The 19378-nt window shown below is 31.8% G+C and overlaps 1 protein-coding gene across 4 annotated transcripts; it reads right to left on the bottom strand.

Annotated features, from left to right (window-relative positions):
- Positions 1-2375: 2375 nt before the first annotated feature.
- On the bottom strand, positions 2376-17748 carry LOC128158242 (uncharacterized). Of its 4 annotated transcripts, none has more exons than XM_052820998.1 (4): positions 17629-17748; positions 8016-8272; positions 7633-7730; positions 2376-7321 (listed from the first exon to the last, which is right to left on the bottom strand). In XM_052820998.1, exons 2-4 carry the CDS (start codon positions 8232-8234, stop codon positions 6433-6435), a joined length of 1206 nt encoding a protein of 401 aa, XP_052676958.1. In that variant the 5' UTR covers positions 8235-8272; positions 17629-17748; the 3' UTR covers positions 2376-6432. The 4 variants fall into 4 exon arrangements, with proteins under 4 accessions (XP_052676958.1, XP_052676960.1, XP_052676957.1 ...); XM_052821000.1 differs by lacking the exon at positions 17629-17748 and adding an exon at positions 12388-12848; XM_052820997.1 differs by lacking the exon at positions 17629-17748 and adding an exon at positions 9794-10006.
- Positions 17749-19378: the final 1630 nt, after the last annotated feature.

Here is a 19378-nt window from a genome sequence, read left to right as displayed (position 1 = left end):
CTAAATGGTGCTATATTTATTGATAATGCAGAATTTTTTTTATCAGAATTTGTGTATTCTGATTACAATCCCCCCCCCCCTTCCAAACACCAGGTCCTTCTCGTGTATTTTCAAAGAGTGAAGCTGTTTGACGTAAAAATACAGTCTTTCAGTGTAGTGCACATGCACGTAAGTTTATAAAACAAAAAACAAAACAAGCAAAAATAAAAAAAAAACATGCAAACCACCCTTCCGTATCATAAGTTATCGGATTACATGTACATGTATGTACTTTACCGTCAAAATTAAATAAAGTGTCTTTTGTTGATTGTTCCCAATTTTTGAACAATAGAGGATCGAATTTGACGTAAAATACATGTATCTACATGTATATATAGCTACGCGGAATTTTGACACATTATCACTTGTATAAATTTGATTAAGTCAATCTGTTTTCCAGATTTCAGTGTTTAAGTATATGCATCATGTAATATGCTAACGATTTTAGACGTTATTTCTGAATCATTAGATATACCAATTCTCTCTAATATATGCTTGTCATAATCTCATTCCGATGTGTGACGTTTTCAACTGATGATTTGAGTTTACTGAAAGTAAAAATTGCAATTCTGAAAATTCAGCAGCTGGGGTCAATTGGAAATACATAATGATGTGCATGCATATTTCTCAATATTTTTTTCTGAGCAATTTCCTTATAAAACTCCCAAACGTGTACAGTGAGAAGGTTGAGTCTAGATCTAAATCAAATAATCCAGTCAAGCAGTTCGGAAAAACTAAATTTTTAAGCAACATTTATTTTCATACAAAAATAATATTCATAACAAATTAACAAAGGGGAGTCATTAAAATGATTGTGCATGGTTATCAAGAATAATCATATATAATATAAAAAATAAGCTTGCGTAGGATTCAACAACAAGCATACATATGAACATATAATGTATGTGTATACATGTACATAAAAATATATGCAAGAAAATGATAAAACTCGTAAAAATGGTCAGGTACATGTTTTTAAACAATGATATTAGATATTCATAGAAAAAAAATACAAAACAAATTCGTTAAACCACTTAGCAGGTATCATAAATGTTAATGATTCTCACTTTCTAATTAAATTCATGTAACAAAAATTTCAAATATTCTCTCAATAGGTAAAAATAAATCAACAGTTGTCTCTCTTTGATATACAGTAAATTGCGTTGAGCTTCTCTAAAATTTCCTTACTAATGTAATTATAAGCCCATTTCCTTCCTGTTTTTACATTTAATTTAACAAATTCTTATCAGACATCTTAAAAACGTCTGACAAAAGTTCAAAGGATTTTAAGCGGGACGATGAAACTTAAAATTTGTAACGGCGCAAAAAGTGTTTTCTTGTTTAAAACTTTCCTCGTGATTCCTTTTCATCAGTTTTTGTTATGAACATATTTTATTGATTACACAAAAGGATCTGAAACAAGTTTTAACAACTTAATAGTTCTTCTTCTTAAAGCTTTGATCAGTGAACTGTAGGTACTCATCTTAGTAAATAAATTAGTAATGTGTACAATACATACATGTACTAGTTTTGAAAGTTTGAAGCTCACTTGTGGAAAAAAAAATATCATATATTATAATAATGAAAGCAACATATAAAGTAAATTACTTAAGTTTTTATATTTAATTGAAAGCTTTGAACCTGAGTTATGTGAAATATCAATACAAAAGCTATCGCAATAAAACAGAAAATAAATAACTAAACATGATATCGGCGCATGAGTATTTCTCCAGTAAATTTCAACGAAACCTTCATTTCCTGTGTACCAGAATTTATTTTCCTTACACAGAAACTCATCACCCCGACCCCCCCCCCCCCCCCCCCAATTTTGTTTTTTGTTTTTGGGTATCTTTATGCTTGTACAATCTCCACCCCTTCCCACTAGAAAACACCCCCAAAATTCACTTATCACACCCTTTCTACGTGCCCAAAATGCAAATGAAGTTCAGGAATCTTGAATTTAAAAAGCAAAAGTCATCACAATAACAAGATGATTAGATCTGAAATCTATTTATAAGCTATAAATCCGCTCGATTTTTTTTCCAAAAAGAGGTGAGGCATTTAAAGAATTTAGAATCCATTTCAAATACCGGTAATCTTGCTATTCAACCATTATCGAGGGTTTCTTTAATGATCCCCGGCCCGCGATGCATTCTGCTTCATAAATATCACTGTGTCTATAAATAATAGATGCAGTGCTTCTTCTAACATTAATAAGGATCGTTATCGATGGAATAGTTTGGGCCATCCCCTTTCCCTTTTGACATCAAATACATAAGGATCTCGTTCAACAAAAGCCAATACTCATTTCACTACCTAAAAAACCACATTGATGCGCAGGTTTAGGTTTTAAAAAAATACTTTCAAAAACATTATGTCTTGCATGATGCTTTTTCTATAGTCCAAGAATGTTATCTAAAACTGCAATCAAAGCGAAGTGAGAAATCGTGCAACCTAACGCCTCATTAAAACGATGCAAAATAGTGGAACCTTAGGAAATTTATCTTTGTCACCTTGATGATTCTTTCTTGCAAAAAGGTAAAAAAAAAATCATAGAAGTGTGTCTCCTATGATACTGGAATTTACAATAGCAAGACAGACTTTGTATCTATACAATTTGAAGAGGAAATTTCTACCGTGTCATCAATTACTTTATTCTGTACGATATAAGCTTCATAAGGACACGAGTCCTCTTGAGACTGGAATGAAAGGTAAAATACCAGGTCTTTCAGCTAAACAGCGATTTAAATATACATTATGATAAAAAAAAAAATGCAAAAATTTCTCAAAAATCCTTCCTTTTTTAATGAAAAATAAAACAGTATATAAACAATACAGCATTTTAGCAACAGAATAAATGAACCGATTCAACACTTTTTTTTCGAATTTCAAGATTGAACAATTGTGCTGGCATTGGATGATAATAGTAGAAAACTATAGCTATTTATAACCATTGGAATGATTGGATTATCAAAGCATAGTACTACAAGTACTTGAACTTGAGCAAAGGTGCATTGCAGACAAAAAGTACGGTAATACTTGAGACACACGAGTTACTCGGAGCAATAACAGATAAAGTTCTAAGTGCTACATGTAATAAATAATGCAACTTACTAAACAGAGTTAAAAAGAAGATTTCTTGAAAATGCATGATCTGAAATAGTGTGGGTACAGTGCATAGACCTTAGTAAATGACAGGAAAGAAGACAGAAATAGCATTAAAACCAGACTCAAGATTAGACTAATTAATAATTATAGCTGTTGTCAGAATATCAGTCTAAATCAAATCAAAATGCACATGAAAAATGAGTCTGCCTTGTAAATACCAATGTATAATGATCAAGAAAATGATTGTTTTGAATTGGTACTTAATATGTTCTTCAAACAATTCCCATTGATAACTAAAAAATCGAAGGAAACTCAAGACTATTGCATGAGAATGATTGATTAGTATGTATGACAAATGAAACTAGTGTCGGATTAGGGACATTTTTCCTTGTATAACAAATACATGTATTTCCTATACAGCACTTTCAGCAGGGCACATCCACAATATAACATTGCAATGTACATACAAAATAAATACATTTAATAGAATCGTATTGAATCACCGAGCTATAAATAAATCATTCACATAAATAAAATTCATTTAAATGAGCTTTTTAGGTCACGTTTCGAATTCAAACCAGTTTAAAAACTTGGGATGCAGCCAATAATGGCAGTTTTTCTGTACATGTACACGGAATGAATAAGAATTAAACAAGTTGATATGCACACTTTAGGCAATGAAAAAAAGGAGTGTAAAAGACAGTTTAAAACTTCAATTCATAAACACTTTCAGTATTTTTCTTTAAGAGAAAACCATAGTTCTAAACTTTTCCATGCCATTAGGTCCTAATTAAGGGTCAAATTAAGTGGGGCAAAATGGATGAGTTATTGACATTCTTTTAATTTTAGTTTTCTAATAGGAATTTTAATTACAATCGAGATCTAAACATTTTCAGATTGCCTTGGTTTACAGGTGAAATTCTGACACAACTTGATAATTCTGTCAAGATATGAAAGCAAATCATCAGTGCAAGTTATCTTGATCTATGACAGATAGACAAAGGTACCTTAATTGTTGTATGTGTATTTCAAATTTATTCCTCTTTAGTTAGATTTTTATATTTATAGACTGAGTAGGTATTTTTTTCAGAGTACATGTACATGCGTACTAAATGTTTGTTCAAAAACCAAAAAAACCCGTTCTCTCCATTAAGCATTTATTGACTTCCCCAATGTTTAAACAAACCCATTCAAGTGTGCATTGAACAAGCTTACGTCAGACAAAATTATATTCCCTTCTGCTTGATCAGTGCCTTATTATTGTGGTTTAGTATGAAAGTTCAAAGAAAGCAATGTCATATACAACAGATTACATGTATTTTCAATCCTTAACTTGATTTACACTGATTCATAGTGTAGTTGCATTGCAATACATACAGAAAAAAATAAATTATTCACAACCATAACACTTAGATTTCTTTTATTTTCTTTAACAAATAAATGTTTTAGAAATATAACTTTCTAAAAACCTACGTCCTTGCTTACTGGGAATGTTTAATGTAAACAATAGTTTTTAACAGCTAGATTAAATATGTTTGAACAATTAAGAGTGTTTTTTGTAAATTATATATATCAGTGTAAAAAATAAATAAAAATGTTAGTTTGATGAGTAAATAATCATTTATAACAACTATGTACACTTTTTTACCAACCTTAGGTTTGAGAATAAATAATGAAGTAGCAAATTATTTGTAGGCAATGTAAACAATCAAAGTCTTAATTTGACCTTGAAATGAGAAATTCCATGCAGCTAGTACAGTATGTCTTCGAAAAAAATTTACATCTGAGCTGGACCAAAAGGAGAACTGACCTGTCAAAGCATTACAACCAATATGACCTCTAACTTATTGAATGACCTTGAACTTCACCAGCTTTTGAACTTGACCTTAAGAGGCAAATAACAAATTTTTATCTGAGATAAATGTTGATATAAAAAAGAAAGCTAATTAAAGTTGAGAGCAAAAGATAAAACTGAGAATTTGTTTACACATGGTGGTGTAAATAATATACATGTAATATAGGTAGATGAAAAGGTTGTCATTAGATCAAGGGAGCATACCATATATTCTTCTAAAACCCTCTTATCTACCTCAATCATTCAATCCCACCAACCTCACTCATTTTTTGCTGCTGTAGTGTTGAAGGCAATTTTATAACAAATGCTGCATGCTTTCCTCAAAATGTTATACTTAAATGTATGCATATGTGACTATTTATCAAAAAATTATTTTTCCAGGTGTATGCAAATAATGTGTAGGATATTAGTCAAAATACAAAATGTTTCAAATATTGAAACAAATAATCAAGACATTTATTGCCTTATTCATAAAATATTGATTTGCAGGTTATGTTTTTGGTCTAGATTGGTTTAATAAATGTATATGTGTCACATCCATAAAAACATATGATGCTACATGTAAAAGTAAATAGAACTTCAAGTTTAAAAGAAATTAATTCACTGGCTACCTCATAATGATAAAAAAAAACCCACACACACTTAAACATGCATGTACATTTGAAAACTGCATACCAAGTACTAGTATATCTATTGAGAGGTACAAAAAATATACATGCAATTTTTTTCTGAGCAAACTGACACTATCATGGGACTTAGTACACATTGATACTTAAACTTATTATATGTACATAACAGGCCTTTATATGAAACAACACAATCAATTGTTGAATAACTTCCTGTGAAACTAGTGTCACAGACAGAACAGGTTGGCAGCCACTTGAACTCAACTTCCTTTTTTTTTTTTTAAATTTCAATAATTGCCAACCATGATGAAACTGCTATGTGTTCTGATGTTTACATATAGTTCCAACAAGGAAGAAGACATTTAGGCCAATGCCATTTTTTGTGTTCAATTTCACGAGGTTCCTCTGTGGATTCACAACACAGTTGTGTACACAAGTTTTGTTTTGGTTTTTTTTAATTCTGGTTTCCGTTCCTGGAAAACGCATCACCAAATAAATAAATATGTCCTCAATCAAAACACAAAACTAATGTGTACACATGATTTTTGCTATTTTCTGGTTTTTATTCTTGGTATATGAGGTGCCAAGAAAGGTGTCTTTGCACATAATCACAACACTGAAATATTTTCTCCATTCAATATAATCTTCATTCTTTATTTTCACTCTTTAAAAATCCCGCCACTTTTGCATGACACATACATGTTGCTTGAGTCCATAGTGTTTTATCACATATATGCTGGGGCACATTATTCCATCAACCTTTAGAATTTAAAGATCCATGTCATTCAAATGTTTAAGACACTTCTAAAACTTCGTTTCACTGATGATATCTCGCCTCTTACTCGGTACTGGCACTATTCGCTCATTCCTCAACTCTTTAAGGTTCTGGTGTTGATCGTAGTTGAGTTTACTTTCCACTTCTTGTGGAAGTCTCCAGGATGTCACCCCCTTGTTACTCTGGAAGAAAATTTTCCCGAAGGATGATGGGTCTTTGCTCCTATGCACTGTCCATCCTAACGGCAGATCTGCCTTGTCTCTAGGAATGCCACAATCACACACTTCACTTTGTCTCAGAACCTCCTTCAACCTGTCTGTGATGTCTTCGTCAACATTCCTCGGGCTCGAGTAGTAAGGATTGCCATCTTTAGTCAAATGCACAATCGGCAACATGGCCGGCGGACGTAAATCGATTGAAGAAACGGAACCGTTTTGACCCCCTACCCTGATGTCTCTGCCCCCACTCCTCCCGCTTTCAATGGACAGCGAACTGCCATGGAAGCTGCCATTTTGGAACACCTCCCCTGGACTTCCGATGCTGGCGGTGCTTGGGCTTGGCGATAAACCAAGAGAGTTCTGGGAAGACAGTCGGGGTAGATCCCTAGGTCTCGTGGGAAGAGCCGGAGGATTTTCTAATGACATGGCCACATCACTGGTCAACTGATAGTGGCTATTTCCACTTGTGGAACTCCCTGAATCTTCGAAACTTTCAGTCCGACTCTCCCTTCGACTCTTGAGTGGATACAAAAAGCGCACATTGTTCACTTTCTGAAGATTTTTCACCTCGTTTTCACCATAGTAAGATACAAGGTGCTGGACTGAAGGGAACTTGACCTCGGGCACCAGGAAATACCTCTTGGAGCCTTCGAAAACGTCCGTCTTAATGTTTGTGTGACGCACTGTTTTATCAGGGACTCTGAAATCACAATCACAAATTACAATCAATCCATCTTAAAACTCTAGACTAATTGAAACATACAACTTACACTGATCTTTTTGCTTTTTCAGTATGGTAGTATTAAAGAAAAAAGTTCATCATTCTTAATTACTGGCCATACATGCATTTAAAGTCATGTTTAAAAAAAGTCTCTTATATATCGGTACTGTGATTAGATGTACATTGAACAAATAATAATGGTAACTGAGTTGAATTTAGTGTTGGATGGATGAATAATTATCGAAATGAGAGAAAGGGAAAGAGAGAGAAAACACAGTTAAAACTCTTACACAACAGACACCGAGAAAGAACTCCTGTTGCTAAAACTCGGCCTTAGCAAAAAGAATCCTGGCTTCTTTTTGGAGTGATGGCACAAAAACTGGCACACCTTGAAATAAACACATCTTTGATAAAACATAAAAAATTAGATGCTTTGCCCTAGATCAATGTTTTGTTTCACACAGAACTAGATTGCATAAAAATTTGAGATCAAATTCATGTATTACCAAATGAGTCTTAATATAGTATTATATATAATAGTCCTAGCATTATATATCTGTACAAGAGAAATTCACTTCCAAGTTTCATGATAAAGCATATTTCAACAAAACATTAATATAAGTCAAATCCTTATCATGCAATTACATCATGTACCATAAAACTAAATAAATACCTCCTCTTGACTCGTGAAATTGGAAAAGAAATACGGGAGTCTTTTGGGATCCTGTCGACGATCAAAAGAGTTATGTCCCATTTCTGATGTTGAGCTGGTGTTAGAACGGAGGCTTTGTGACGATGAGCTGTGTCTAGAGTTGAGTGGCAGGGGAGGGGGTGGGGCTTGGGTGTCAGGAATCTGGTCACCAGGGGGAGCTGGAGCTCTGTGTTTCGGCATCCTGGAAACGTTTCACTGGATCATGCTGCACCATTGGCCTGACAAGATTCAAACACTGAATTAGAATGACAAAAAAATCATATACGTTTAATCATTACTGTAAATCCAAAGTAATCATTTTATTTGGGTAATTCATCTTCATGTAAGAGTCAATATTTTCCCTCAATTTTAGAAATTTGTTATACATGTATTTATATGCAATTTGTTTGCTATGAGCAAGTTACATTTTAAAAGTCTTTAACACATTACTAACTAGGTCAACTAAGGCAATAGCATTCTGTCATGTTTTAAAAACGCAGGTGACCAGCATGCTATTACAACAAAATAACTGGCTGATGGTGAGCTTTAAATGACCTTTCCCACAAAAAATCCAAGGTCATTTAGCAATTATACATGTATATAGGTCAATGACTGTCAATTTGACTTTTGACCTACCTGCTGATATTAAAATTCATAGGGTTCATTCATTTCTCATATCCATCTATCTGATTGTAGAGCATGAATTTGTCAATGAAAAAAAAAGAAGAAAAAGAAAGGTGAAAACCCTAAAATTGCAGCGCAATGTTTGAGAAATTATTATTCATTTGAATAATGCAATAATCAATCTCTTTTCTTCATGAAATGCAAACACATGGACTTATAATCATGTAAATCACTGAGTCTCTTTATATTAGAGTACATGCAAGAACATAATTCTGTGTTAACTGGAGCACTAGTTCATGTATAAATCAGTTGTTTTATCATCTATATGATTTATATATGATGATAACTCATCAATCCATCTAAGCAGCAATGGACAATTCTTACTTAGAGATTGTTCATTCAATCATCATGTTCATATCAAAAAATTGGATCAGCTTTCACCAGTGCATTGAAATCTAAGGCTGCATTGAATTAAGTTATGCACTGATAATTAATACTCTCAGCAGACATTCTAAACCTTCCAACCATTGAACTGGTTTTTTGTTGTTTTTTTTATGGACTGCTGACTGTTCAATATATTGAATATTATTCATAAATAGACCTGTTTCCAAACAAAAATCTACTATAAAATAAAAGATTTAAAAGAATGTTAATTTCTTCTTTTTTTAACCCATGCCCTTTTAAAATTTTTAGAATTCAGAGATGTTAAAACCCTTTTTAAATCCTTACATTTCTTGAATCTAAAATAAAATTTCACTACATTGTCACAAAAAAAGCGGGTCACACCACACAAAAATTATCACTTAAATACATTTGCAAAATTGAGGAAATTAAAATGACTGTCATGTTTTAGAGGGTTAACCTAATTTTTCTTTGAGATTAAAGTACTTATTCAATGTGACTGGGTACATCTTATGAATAATGGGAATTCCTCAAGTCACAACATTTATAATAATAAAATGGTTCATTAAAACTGTTACATCCTGGATCTTGCAAAGATTCCCAGCTCGAACAAAAAATTCCATGACCTAACTTTTTTTTAAATGGCAAAAAGACTGCGTAAAAATTGAACCGTAATTTTTTTTTTTTTTTTACTTGTTCAATCATAAACCATTCTTACTTGATATTTAACTTACTTTATTGTTGTTTTTTCTTTGGATAATAATAACATTTTCCCTATATCACTGAGAGTACCACAAATGCATGCACACAGATCTTTACACACCAACACTGCATACTAGAACCCCTTGATTGAGACTTGTTGACAGTCAAGGATATTGCGCGAAGGCAGAATACCATAACATATTTGTGCTAAAAATATCCAAACCGGGAAACCCAAACTGGATATTTAATATGTGGGTTTTATGAGTGTGCACTGAGGCATTAATACTGTTATTAAAATGACAGACGTAAGGTGATCATCCCAAAAACGACTTTCATATCCTATAATACATTTAAGGCATTCTTGTCAAAAAAGCAGGGTAAATATTGCATATAGAATACAAAATTCACACTATATCTTTAACACTGCAAGCAAAATAAGGAAAACATTCACTCTTATGTGACATTTATACATATGCATAATATATGTGTACAATAATCAGTTGATTGCTATCACGAGGATCAAACATCATTTGATTCAAGACAATAAGGATTTTTTTAAATAAAATATATTTGATAGTCTGAACGTTTTCCAAGTTGTACATGATCAGGTATTGATAAATCAGATTAAACAGCTATTTAAATCCTGCGTTATTTCAAATTGGATGTTTACTCTAGCTTGCGGGAACAATTATTAATGATTAAAGAAATATTGCACTTTGTACTATTTAAATAAGACTCATGATCAGATCTAGATTGACATGGGGAATTTATCTGAATTTCATGTACCTAGCTGACAAAGGATGAATAGAAATCACAGCCATTTATCTTATCATAATATGAACTTACATTCACACACACATATACCGGTATATATATATATATAAATATTATGTAATATTAATTATAACTCTGTAGATAGCAAATGATCAAAAACTGAAGAACATAATTACAAATGGAGGGGGGGGGGGGGGGGGGGAGGAATTAAAGGATGGATGGAAAGGATGAATGGAGGAAGGGAAGAAGAGAAGGCTATGCAGGTGGTGGTATGAGAATGATGAATTGATGGAGAGAAGGATAGATAGCGGGATAAAAAAGATCATTTTAAAACTCCATCGGTATTCAATTTGCAGAACATATTGAATTTGAATTCATCTTTTGACATTAATTTCCATATTATTTTGCATAAAAAAAAATATCATTTTACATTCGATACAATAATCTTTTAAACTATCTTAATGCAAGTAGCTATTTGTAAAACATATAATGAGCGGTAGAAAAATTTCTGAGATACATTGTATATATATATTATTCTTTAGAACCAGGAAGTCTGAAGGAGCTTGTTTACGCAGTAGCTCTGTAAGCTACGTTGACCCAGCTGCTTTTAGATTGGCTGAGATAAATTTTACGTATGTCTGGATAATTTCCATAACAAAAGAACTCAAATCTTTCATTTTTGCAAGATCATCCCAACAGATCAGTGTATACCTTTAAAACTCGGTGACAAAAATATAGTTAAATAGAACTCATAACACAAATGAAGTGTCTAGCAGGTGACTTTTTCTAAAGAATAAAGCAATTTATAATCGCATGGAATATGCATCATGTATCATCTCTTTGATGGGATTGGTAATTAAGATACCTGCATCAAATTGCATACTAGGATAACTTGAATTTAATTGGTCCAATTCACCTGTAGAAAAATTCCACTAAGGATTGGGTTTCTTATTGAAATAAGTGGGATAGAAAGGTTTAGCGTAAATATTAAATTATTCTCATTCATATGAACACAATGACAACTATAGCTGACATTTATAGCTGTTTTCACAGAAGTCTTAGTCATGTACATGTATGCATACATTCACACATGCAGAGATCATAACTCACTTCTGAGTAACTTTTCAGAAGTTCCGAATATCATACATATATCGGGGTTGTATAATACATGTGTATCAATATGGTTGGAAAACATTCCATTGACTTAATTTAAAGTAAGGATTGAGTTACATAATGGAAATGTGTATTTTTTTTCAAATGGCATGTTTTTGTAATTCCATCACAGCTATAAACATATTTACAGTGCTTGCAAACATAAGGAAGGTTAATTTTGAAAGTTATATTCATAAAAAAGCAATGCCATAAATTGTATATGATATGCATTTGAAAGAATTACACCATATGTATGAATGTCTTTATCAAAAAGTGTGTATTACCGGTAATTAAGATTTAATATAGTTAAAACAAGAGACCTCCTATGATATGTAAAGATATTTGTGGATATTTAATTGCAATTAATGCTTCAACTACTAAAGTAAGCAGAATGTAACAAACCAGTTTAATTTGAATGCTTATCTACTCCAACAAATTTTAAATTTCAATGACCATTTATAAACTCTGGTGAAATCCATGAAACTTGCAAATGGTGTTAAAAAAATTGATAAAGCAATTTTATGTTAGCACTTGCATTTTTTATCATAATAACGCTACACTGTTAATATATAGATATATATACGCCTAGTAAACGTAGTATATTTTAACTGCAGGTCTGTTAAGCTTCCGGTCTGAAAACTGAAAAAATTTGACCTTGATTTTCTTCAGACCGGGTGCTAAGTGTATAATTTCTACTTACCCCTGGCCTGCTCTAATAAGAAGTTGTCAAACCAACACTTTTTTTTATCCATTAAATTTACTATATCCTGAACATTTCAGTACTGAATACTGATTGATTTCCCAATTTTCATTATTTTGCACAGCTCCATCTTAAATCTCTCCTTTTTCATTATTCCACAAGACTTCCAATGTCATTCAAGAAATATGCTGGCTTGATTTAAACGAATACGTTTCCTTGTACAAAGTTTCAGTATCAATGCAATACCAAATGCATGCTCTGCCATTATAGAAATTTATCCAATTGTGTTCATCATCATGAATGGCATCAACTTGCAAAGTTAACCAAGTGATCAAGGTTCATGCCAAACAAAACAGACGGAAAAATTAGACGAAATATTGTGAGAGAAGAACACAATCCATTTAATAGATGTACATGAACAATAAAGATCATTCTCTGAATGCAATACAAAGAAAATCAAAATAACACTCTTTTCATAAGGAAATAATCACAGTTCTATACATGCAGTTCGTATTGGCCATTACTGAACTCACTATAGTAATAAATATTCCATTTACTGCCTCATGATACGTAAAAAGGATATCAATTTTTTACTTGTCTTTACTCCGTGTAAACAAAAAAATCATCAAATGATTTCCTTGATAACCTTCCTCCATTGACAAGACTTATAATTTTATGACAAAACTTATACATATATTTGATTTATGCAGGACTGGTCTATAGGTAAAAACCATTAAAAGCTGGGTTCCTCATTACATAAAATTTTACAGTGCTGAAAATGATGTGAAAAGCAAATATTTTCAAAAAGCGCTGAAAACTTAATTAGGAGAAGGTAAAAATTGATGTATACTAGTCTTTAAAAATATGAACATTTTTTCATGACTAATTTTCCCTGATCTCCTTGTAGAACATTCAAATATTAAAGTGGCATGGTCCCCATGCATATATACATGTACCATAAGATATGGGCTCAATTTTCGAACTGAAGTCTAGCTCACTTTTACAAAAAGAATATAAAAGTGAGACTGACATTAAATGCGAGAATTTACTGTGGAACTTCATATATTCCCATAATTCTTGTAGTGTGGGGTGTCAAATGTTTGCTGGTTTGGAATGTACGCAATGATCAAGGAACAATTAGAAGTTTTAAATTTAAATAATTGCAGTTGTAGTGGGTGTTTTTTTGTTTGTTTTTTTTTAAATAAATACAGTGATTTAAATTGACTCAAGATTATAAATGCAAGACCATCTGTAGATTTATCATTTTTTGGTCTAAATAGTCTCCCCTTGACACAATTAACTGAAATCACAATCTATTTTTGCCAAATTATTTATCTAATTTCTGCACATATCAATATATGCATTTAATACAGCGGCAAAATATATTGCAACATATCAATTACTAGCTCATCCAAAAACAATTTATAAAGTTGAGAAATTTGGAAAATCAACTACACTTACAATAGCTCTGAAATATGTACGTTTACAAGTATACTAGCATTATACTGACTGTAAATTTTAATTATACATGTCTATACCAATTGAGTTTAATACGCATTTCCCAAATACTGTATAGTAGGCTTACACTTAAAAAACTAATTATTAATTTATATACATGTATAAATATACCCATCATAGAAAAAAAATTATCTCGACATATTTGCAAGCAATTAGGAAGCAATTAGCAAAGAATTTAAAACATATTTTTTTTTACTGCTGCTCAATTTTTTTTCAAATGTTATCTACCGGTTTGTTCAGGCATCTGTGCAGCTACTAACTCACTGCATTCATATATGACAAAAAAAAAAATAAATATCCATTGACAGGAAGATATGACAAGAACAAAAATAGCTTCATGATATTTGATTCCATTTGCATTGACAACTAGACAAAACTGAACAAAGGTCAATATTAGAATTCATATTCTCATTGAAGCTTCCTGCCTGGCAAAACACAGCATCCATTGAATAAGATAATCAGTGTATTATATACTATTGTTTAATTAGCAAAGTTTTCAACAGGTGGCAATGTTGGATAAACAAGACACCTGTCTTTTAATAATTCTTTAAATTTTGACAAAACAGCCATGAGTGACATATTAATTACATATATGTATCTAAATTCTGCAGGTTATGACTTTAATGCAGATAACTCTAAAGCAAATCCTGATAGTATTTCATATAGGTTTATTTCTTGCATCTAAACTAGGTACAGAAGTCCAGAAAAAAATATTGAATCATGAGAAAACACTGCACAATGCATCCACAAGTATTCCAAAAATGACAACTGCAACAACGAAAGATCATGTTCTCAAGATCATATTCATGCAATGTGCAAGAAACGAACATCTCAAATTCCCTGCCGTCAATACCAGCAGTTTTCAGAGTAAATCTCATATCATTTTGATGGAGCTACCCATTACACTTCTATGAATCAATTTGAGTATGCATACTGCAGTGTACCCTTGAGCTTTAATCTGACTGTGTCCATTTCGAGCTTTTATTACAAAATGACGCTGCATGTATCTGATCAGACACACATTACATACCCATGGCATATATTTTTTAATAAACAGGTAGCATGCTCTAGATCATAAAAACACTTTTAATTAGAACCATTTTAAAAAGGCCTTGGACTTTCAGTAGGATGTTTGCGTCAAAACAAGTTAAAATGATGCTGGTTTCAAGCGAAATATACACGATCGTTATTCTTCGCCAGCCATATCTTGTTTATTTCAAAGAGCCATGACTGCATAAGTGGTTAGCAATGAAATGGACATGTCTACGTCACATCGCCGATTGACATGACTACCCAAAGTCCAAGCTCTTATTAAAATAGTTTAATACACACCACTGTCACACTGCTATAAGGACAGGTCAACAAATTAACCATAATGGATCTTCCATAAATTTTTAGATACTGTAAAAGTGGTAATATTTTCGCTGGTGGTTTACCATGTTCAAACAATTCACGTGGGTTTTAAATACGCGAATGTGTGATTTACTGCACTAATGTTTAGATTTGTTTACCATACAAGGGGTATTTTACGCTGTTTTAAGCTTACCGCATAACTATAGTGAAATTTTTCCCCCAGTATAAATAATCGCTTTTACAGTATGGTATCCTTAGCTATTAACCATTTTTTTGTAAAGAAGAAGTCCATATATTTTACATTTTAGATAGGGCATTTTTCTATAGCTAGAGCTCTCCTTTCAAAGGAGAAAAATACAGCATTAAAAAAGACTGCCAAACCCCCTTAATGAATATAACAAGCTCTTGAATCAAATCCTGAAATGATTTAATCATCATAACACAATGCAATCAAATTATATAAATAAATCTGGATTTGTGTGTAAACAAGCAGATATAACATTGACAGTACGATTACAGCATTGATAAGGGTGAACATATTTTTGTTATTTGATGGTGGGAACAGTAAAGGATTAATTAACAGCACAATGTTTGAAAATTTAGAATGCCCTTTCCCATACATACCAGTACTTTTGTGATAACACATAGTGGTGTTCAAATTATATATTTAATTAACACAAAATTATCAATTAAATTTGGTCAATAAATATATATATATACACATTATAATGGTTGTCAATGGAATTATGACGGTAGATATTAAGACATGATTTAATGGGAAAAGACAAAGTGTATATAGCTCGTTAAACAGATTTTAGTAAGTATAAAATCAAACAGATCCCTTTAAGACTTACTCTGAGTACATTGGAAAACACATTATTTTTTAATGGGTACTGACATTGTTTAATATAAATTTGTCATGTTTGGTAGTTCGCAGAAACTGGTTTTTTAACAATTAAGTTAGCAAGGATCTGAGTTAGTATATTACTGTCTGCACCTTTCCTTATACATACAGCATTTAGCACTATAATGTACATGTACCTGATTTACATGTAGCAGAAGTCGCTCTCTGCCAATAAAGCTAATTTAAAAATGATTACACAGCAAAATGTAATATGTTTACAGTACTTTGAACAATGATGCAATTACGTTTTGCCTTCCCCCCCCCCCCCCCCAATTTTTTAAAAGTTAACTCAGAATCTTAGACTGTTTATAGGTCAATCTACATATATAGTTCAAGCAGCAATGGGCTGACAACTGTTTGCCTGTTCAGCAAAATGAAGGAGATTAAAATGCAGATGTAAAATCAAAGAAGACAAACTGACAACTTTTTGGCTGCTCTGTTAAATTACTTTCTGGTTGTTTTGTACAGATTCAAAAACGGATATAAACAGTAAAATGTTTTCAAGGCCATGAAAATGTGATACTGACCAAAAACACAACCTCACACCAGAGTGGACTCCAAAAGGAGACCTTAGGTTCCCTTTGTGGGTTCAGACAGAGTCAGTTCTCCAAAAATTTATGTTCACTTTGGGTCAGCATAAATGAACCAAGAATCCAGTTTGGAGTGTGATTTACACACTAATGCAACCTGAACCAATAAAAGTGCAACTGCCTTAATTCTTACTGCTAGAAATTAAGCCCCCTATTTTATTCTATATACAGTAATTTATACCTACCATGTATATATACTTCTGCTATTGTTCAGTAGCGATTGCATGAAAGCAATTAAGTTAAGGTAAAGAACGAACTGGAAGTTGATATTAATAACACTACCAGAATTCCATTATTCAAACAAATTGTGCAGAATTATTTTTCAATATGTATGAAGCAAACATTTCTTTTCAAAAGAATTCATCAAATATCCGTGATTCAATTATTTAAGTAGACACTGTTCTTGCTTTCTGACAGGTTAATTCATTATATTTGAAGAGATATCGAATGAATGGTGCATTGAACATGTTGAAGATCTTTTGAATTATTCTAAATAGACAATAAGCTTAAGACTGCCTTAAAATGTTTTACTCTCAATTGTCAAATATATATATATAAATTTAATATCATACATAAGACCGCCAACGCTTGTTACTCTCAGAGAGAGAGAGAGAGAGAGAGAGAGAGAGAGAGAGAATGTGTGTATATATATGCTGTGAATCAACCGAAACATGTGCTCTATTCGTTGCTTTATACTCATAAATATTCTAGAGCACGTCATTTCTTTAACCCGAATCATGTAAATTAAACATACATTGTAAAGTGAAACTACGGTTAAGCTACATGTATATAACTTCGAATAATGAGGGGAAATCGTGTCCCAATTAATCGTCTTTTACAGATTTACGTGTTAAATCATTTGAAATGCATACATACCTTAAGAAGAAATATCTAATAAACCAAAGTGAAACTATACGATGTCATGATTGAATTTAAGTACACTACAATGTACTATCCCGAGACTGTCGGAAGTTGTCAACCAAAAGTTGCGCTTACCGCCCTTTGAATAGGAAATCTTTTTTTTATGGATTGTGTAAAAGTAGTCCGAAAGCGCGCGGAAAAACACAAAAAAAAAATTGCAAAAGAACTTACGACAAAGTCGTAAATATTTTCAGTCTCATGGAATGATCTTTGAAAAAAAAACCATATATATAACCATTTATTTACAACTACACGTATTTTGATTACAATTATTATATTTCACAGCCAATAAGAAAGCATTCAAAACTGAATTTGGCCGTAAGTCGTAACAGCTGCGTTTTACAAAAGAACTTACGATAAAGTCGTAAATATTTTCAGTCTCATGGAATGCTCCTTGAGTATCAAATTTCATAATAAACCATTGATTACCCTTATTTTGATTTCTGTGATCATGTTTTACAGCCATTAAATTCAAACATTTACATGTACATGTATTAGTTTTTGAAAAATAAGTATTCATATTTGGTCGTAAGTCGCCCGGTATACATAGAATTACCGAAATACCCGCGATTTCAAAACCACTAAAACGCCGTGTATGTCTAGTATTTTATATAGATAGTTATTATGTATATAAAGTTAATTTTTTGAATAAATGTATATTTATTATAATACTTGAACTTGTGTTATATACGTGTGCAAGAGAAAGGAGCAATTCTGATAGGAATTACGTCTTTAGAATAGTTGCTATTTTTATAGTTGCTTCCACTCTATATGGATTTTTGATGATGATTATATGATATTAAAAAATAAAAGCTGATAAACTGTTATTTTTAATTCTTACATGTAGTTATTTTATTCTCGGAATAAAATTTCACGCCTCTATTCGAGTGAAAAGCAATTCATGCAAGAGTTATCGTTTTTAACCCAATGTCTACATATGTTAAAATCGCTATTTATGTCAAAATACTTACATTTTCAAACTGAAAATTGGGGAAATACATTAAAACACTTAGATTTAAACTATGATGTTAAATATTTGTGCTCAAATGAGGCATTTCGATGTTTTTGATGGGCATTTCGGTCAATCACGGGTATTTCGGTAATTCTAGTTACCCGTCGTAAGTCGTAAGTCCCGTTGTAAAACGCAGCCAGCAGATAAAACATACAAAAATCATTTTTTTTTTTAACTTTAAGTTTTAATACACTATTCCTTTTTTGTATTCAGTTGAAAATAGCACATAATTTGATTAGTTACATGACTGTATAAATAAATTAAAGACGTATCATCGGATATTCGATATACGTGTACCATTTATTGTATACCAACGAATTCGAAATATAACTGGTGTAAAAAATGTATGTATTTTCTCAAAAACTAAATAAAATGAATAAATGGATAAATCAATAATTAAATATAGAATGAAGGAGCGACTCTTCAATTTTGGAGTTTTTCTCCTTCTGAATTGCCGATGTTTTTGACCCGGGCACTTATTGATGTCAAACTTCAATTTTCCTTCAATACTGAATTAATGAACTTATATATTGATAAGAAAGCGGTAAAGAGTTTTAAAAATATCATTGATATTAAAATATTTCTGTACATGATGAATTAAATGGAAGTTAAAAGACAAGTTTTAGATGTATAGATGTGTGTATAACACAAATTCAGCAGCAAAATTAATCATTCATTGATAAATCATATACA

The sequence above is a fragment of the Crassostrea angulata genome, chromosome 8, assembly GCF_025612915.1.
Source record: "Crassostrea angulata isolate pt1a10 chromosome 8, ASM2561291v2, whole genome shotgun sequence".
In the NCBI taxonomy this organism is placed as follows: Eukaryota; Metazoa; Mollusca; class Bivalvia; order Ostreida; family Ostreidae; genus Magallana; species Magallana angulata.
Note: the sequence above shows the minus strand (reverse complement) of the source record. Positions and strands in the feature narration are given on the sequence as shown.

What these genes read in the sequence shown, in the direction of transcription:
- LOC128158242 (XM_052820998.1), bottom strand. Translation starts at nt 8,234, where the DNA reads ATGCCGAAACACAGAGCTCCAGCTCCCCCTGGTGACCAGATTCCTGAC. An exon ending in ATTTCACGAGTCAAGAGGAG is followed by an intron (nt 7,731 to 8,015) that starts GTATTTATTTAG and finishes GTTTATTTCAAG; the next exon opens with GTGTGCCAGTTTTTGTGCCA. An exon ending in TCTTTCTCGGTGTCTGTTGT is followed by an intron (nt 7,322 to 7,632) that starts GTAAGAGTTTTA and finishes TTGTGATTTCAG; the next exon opens with AGTCCCTGATAAAACAGTGC.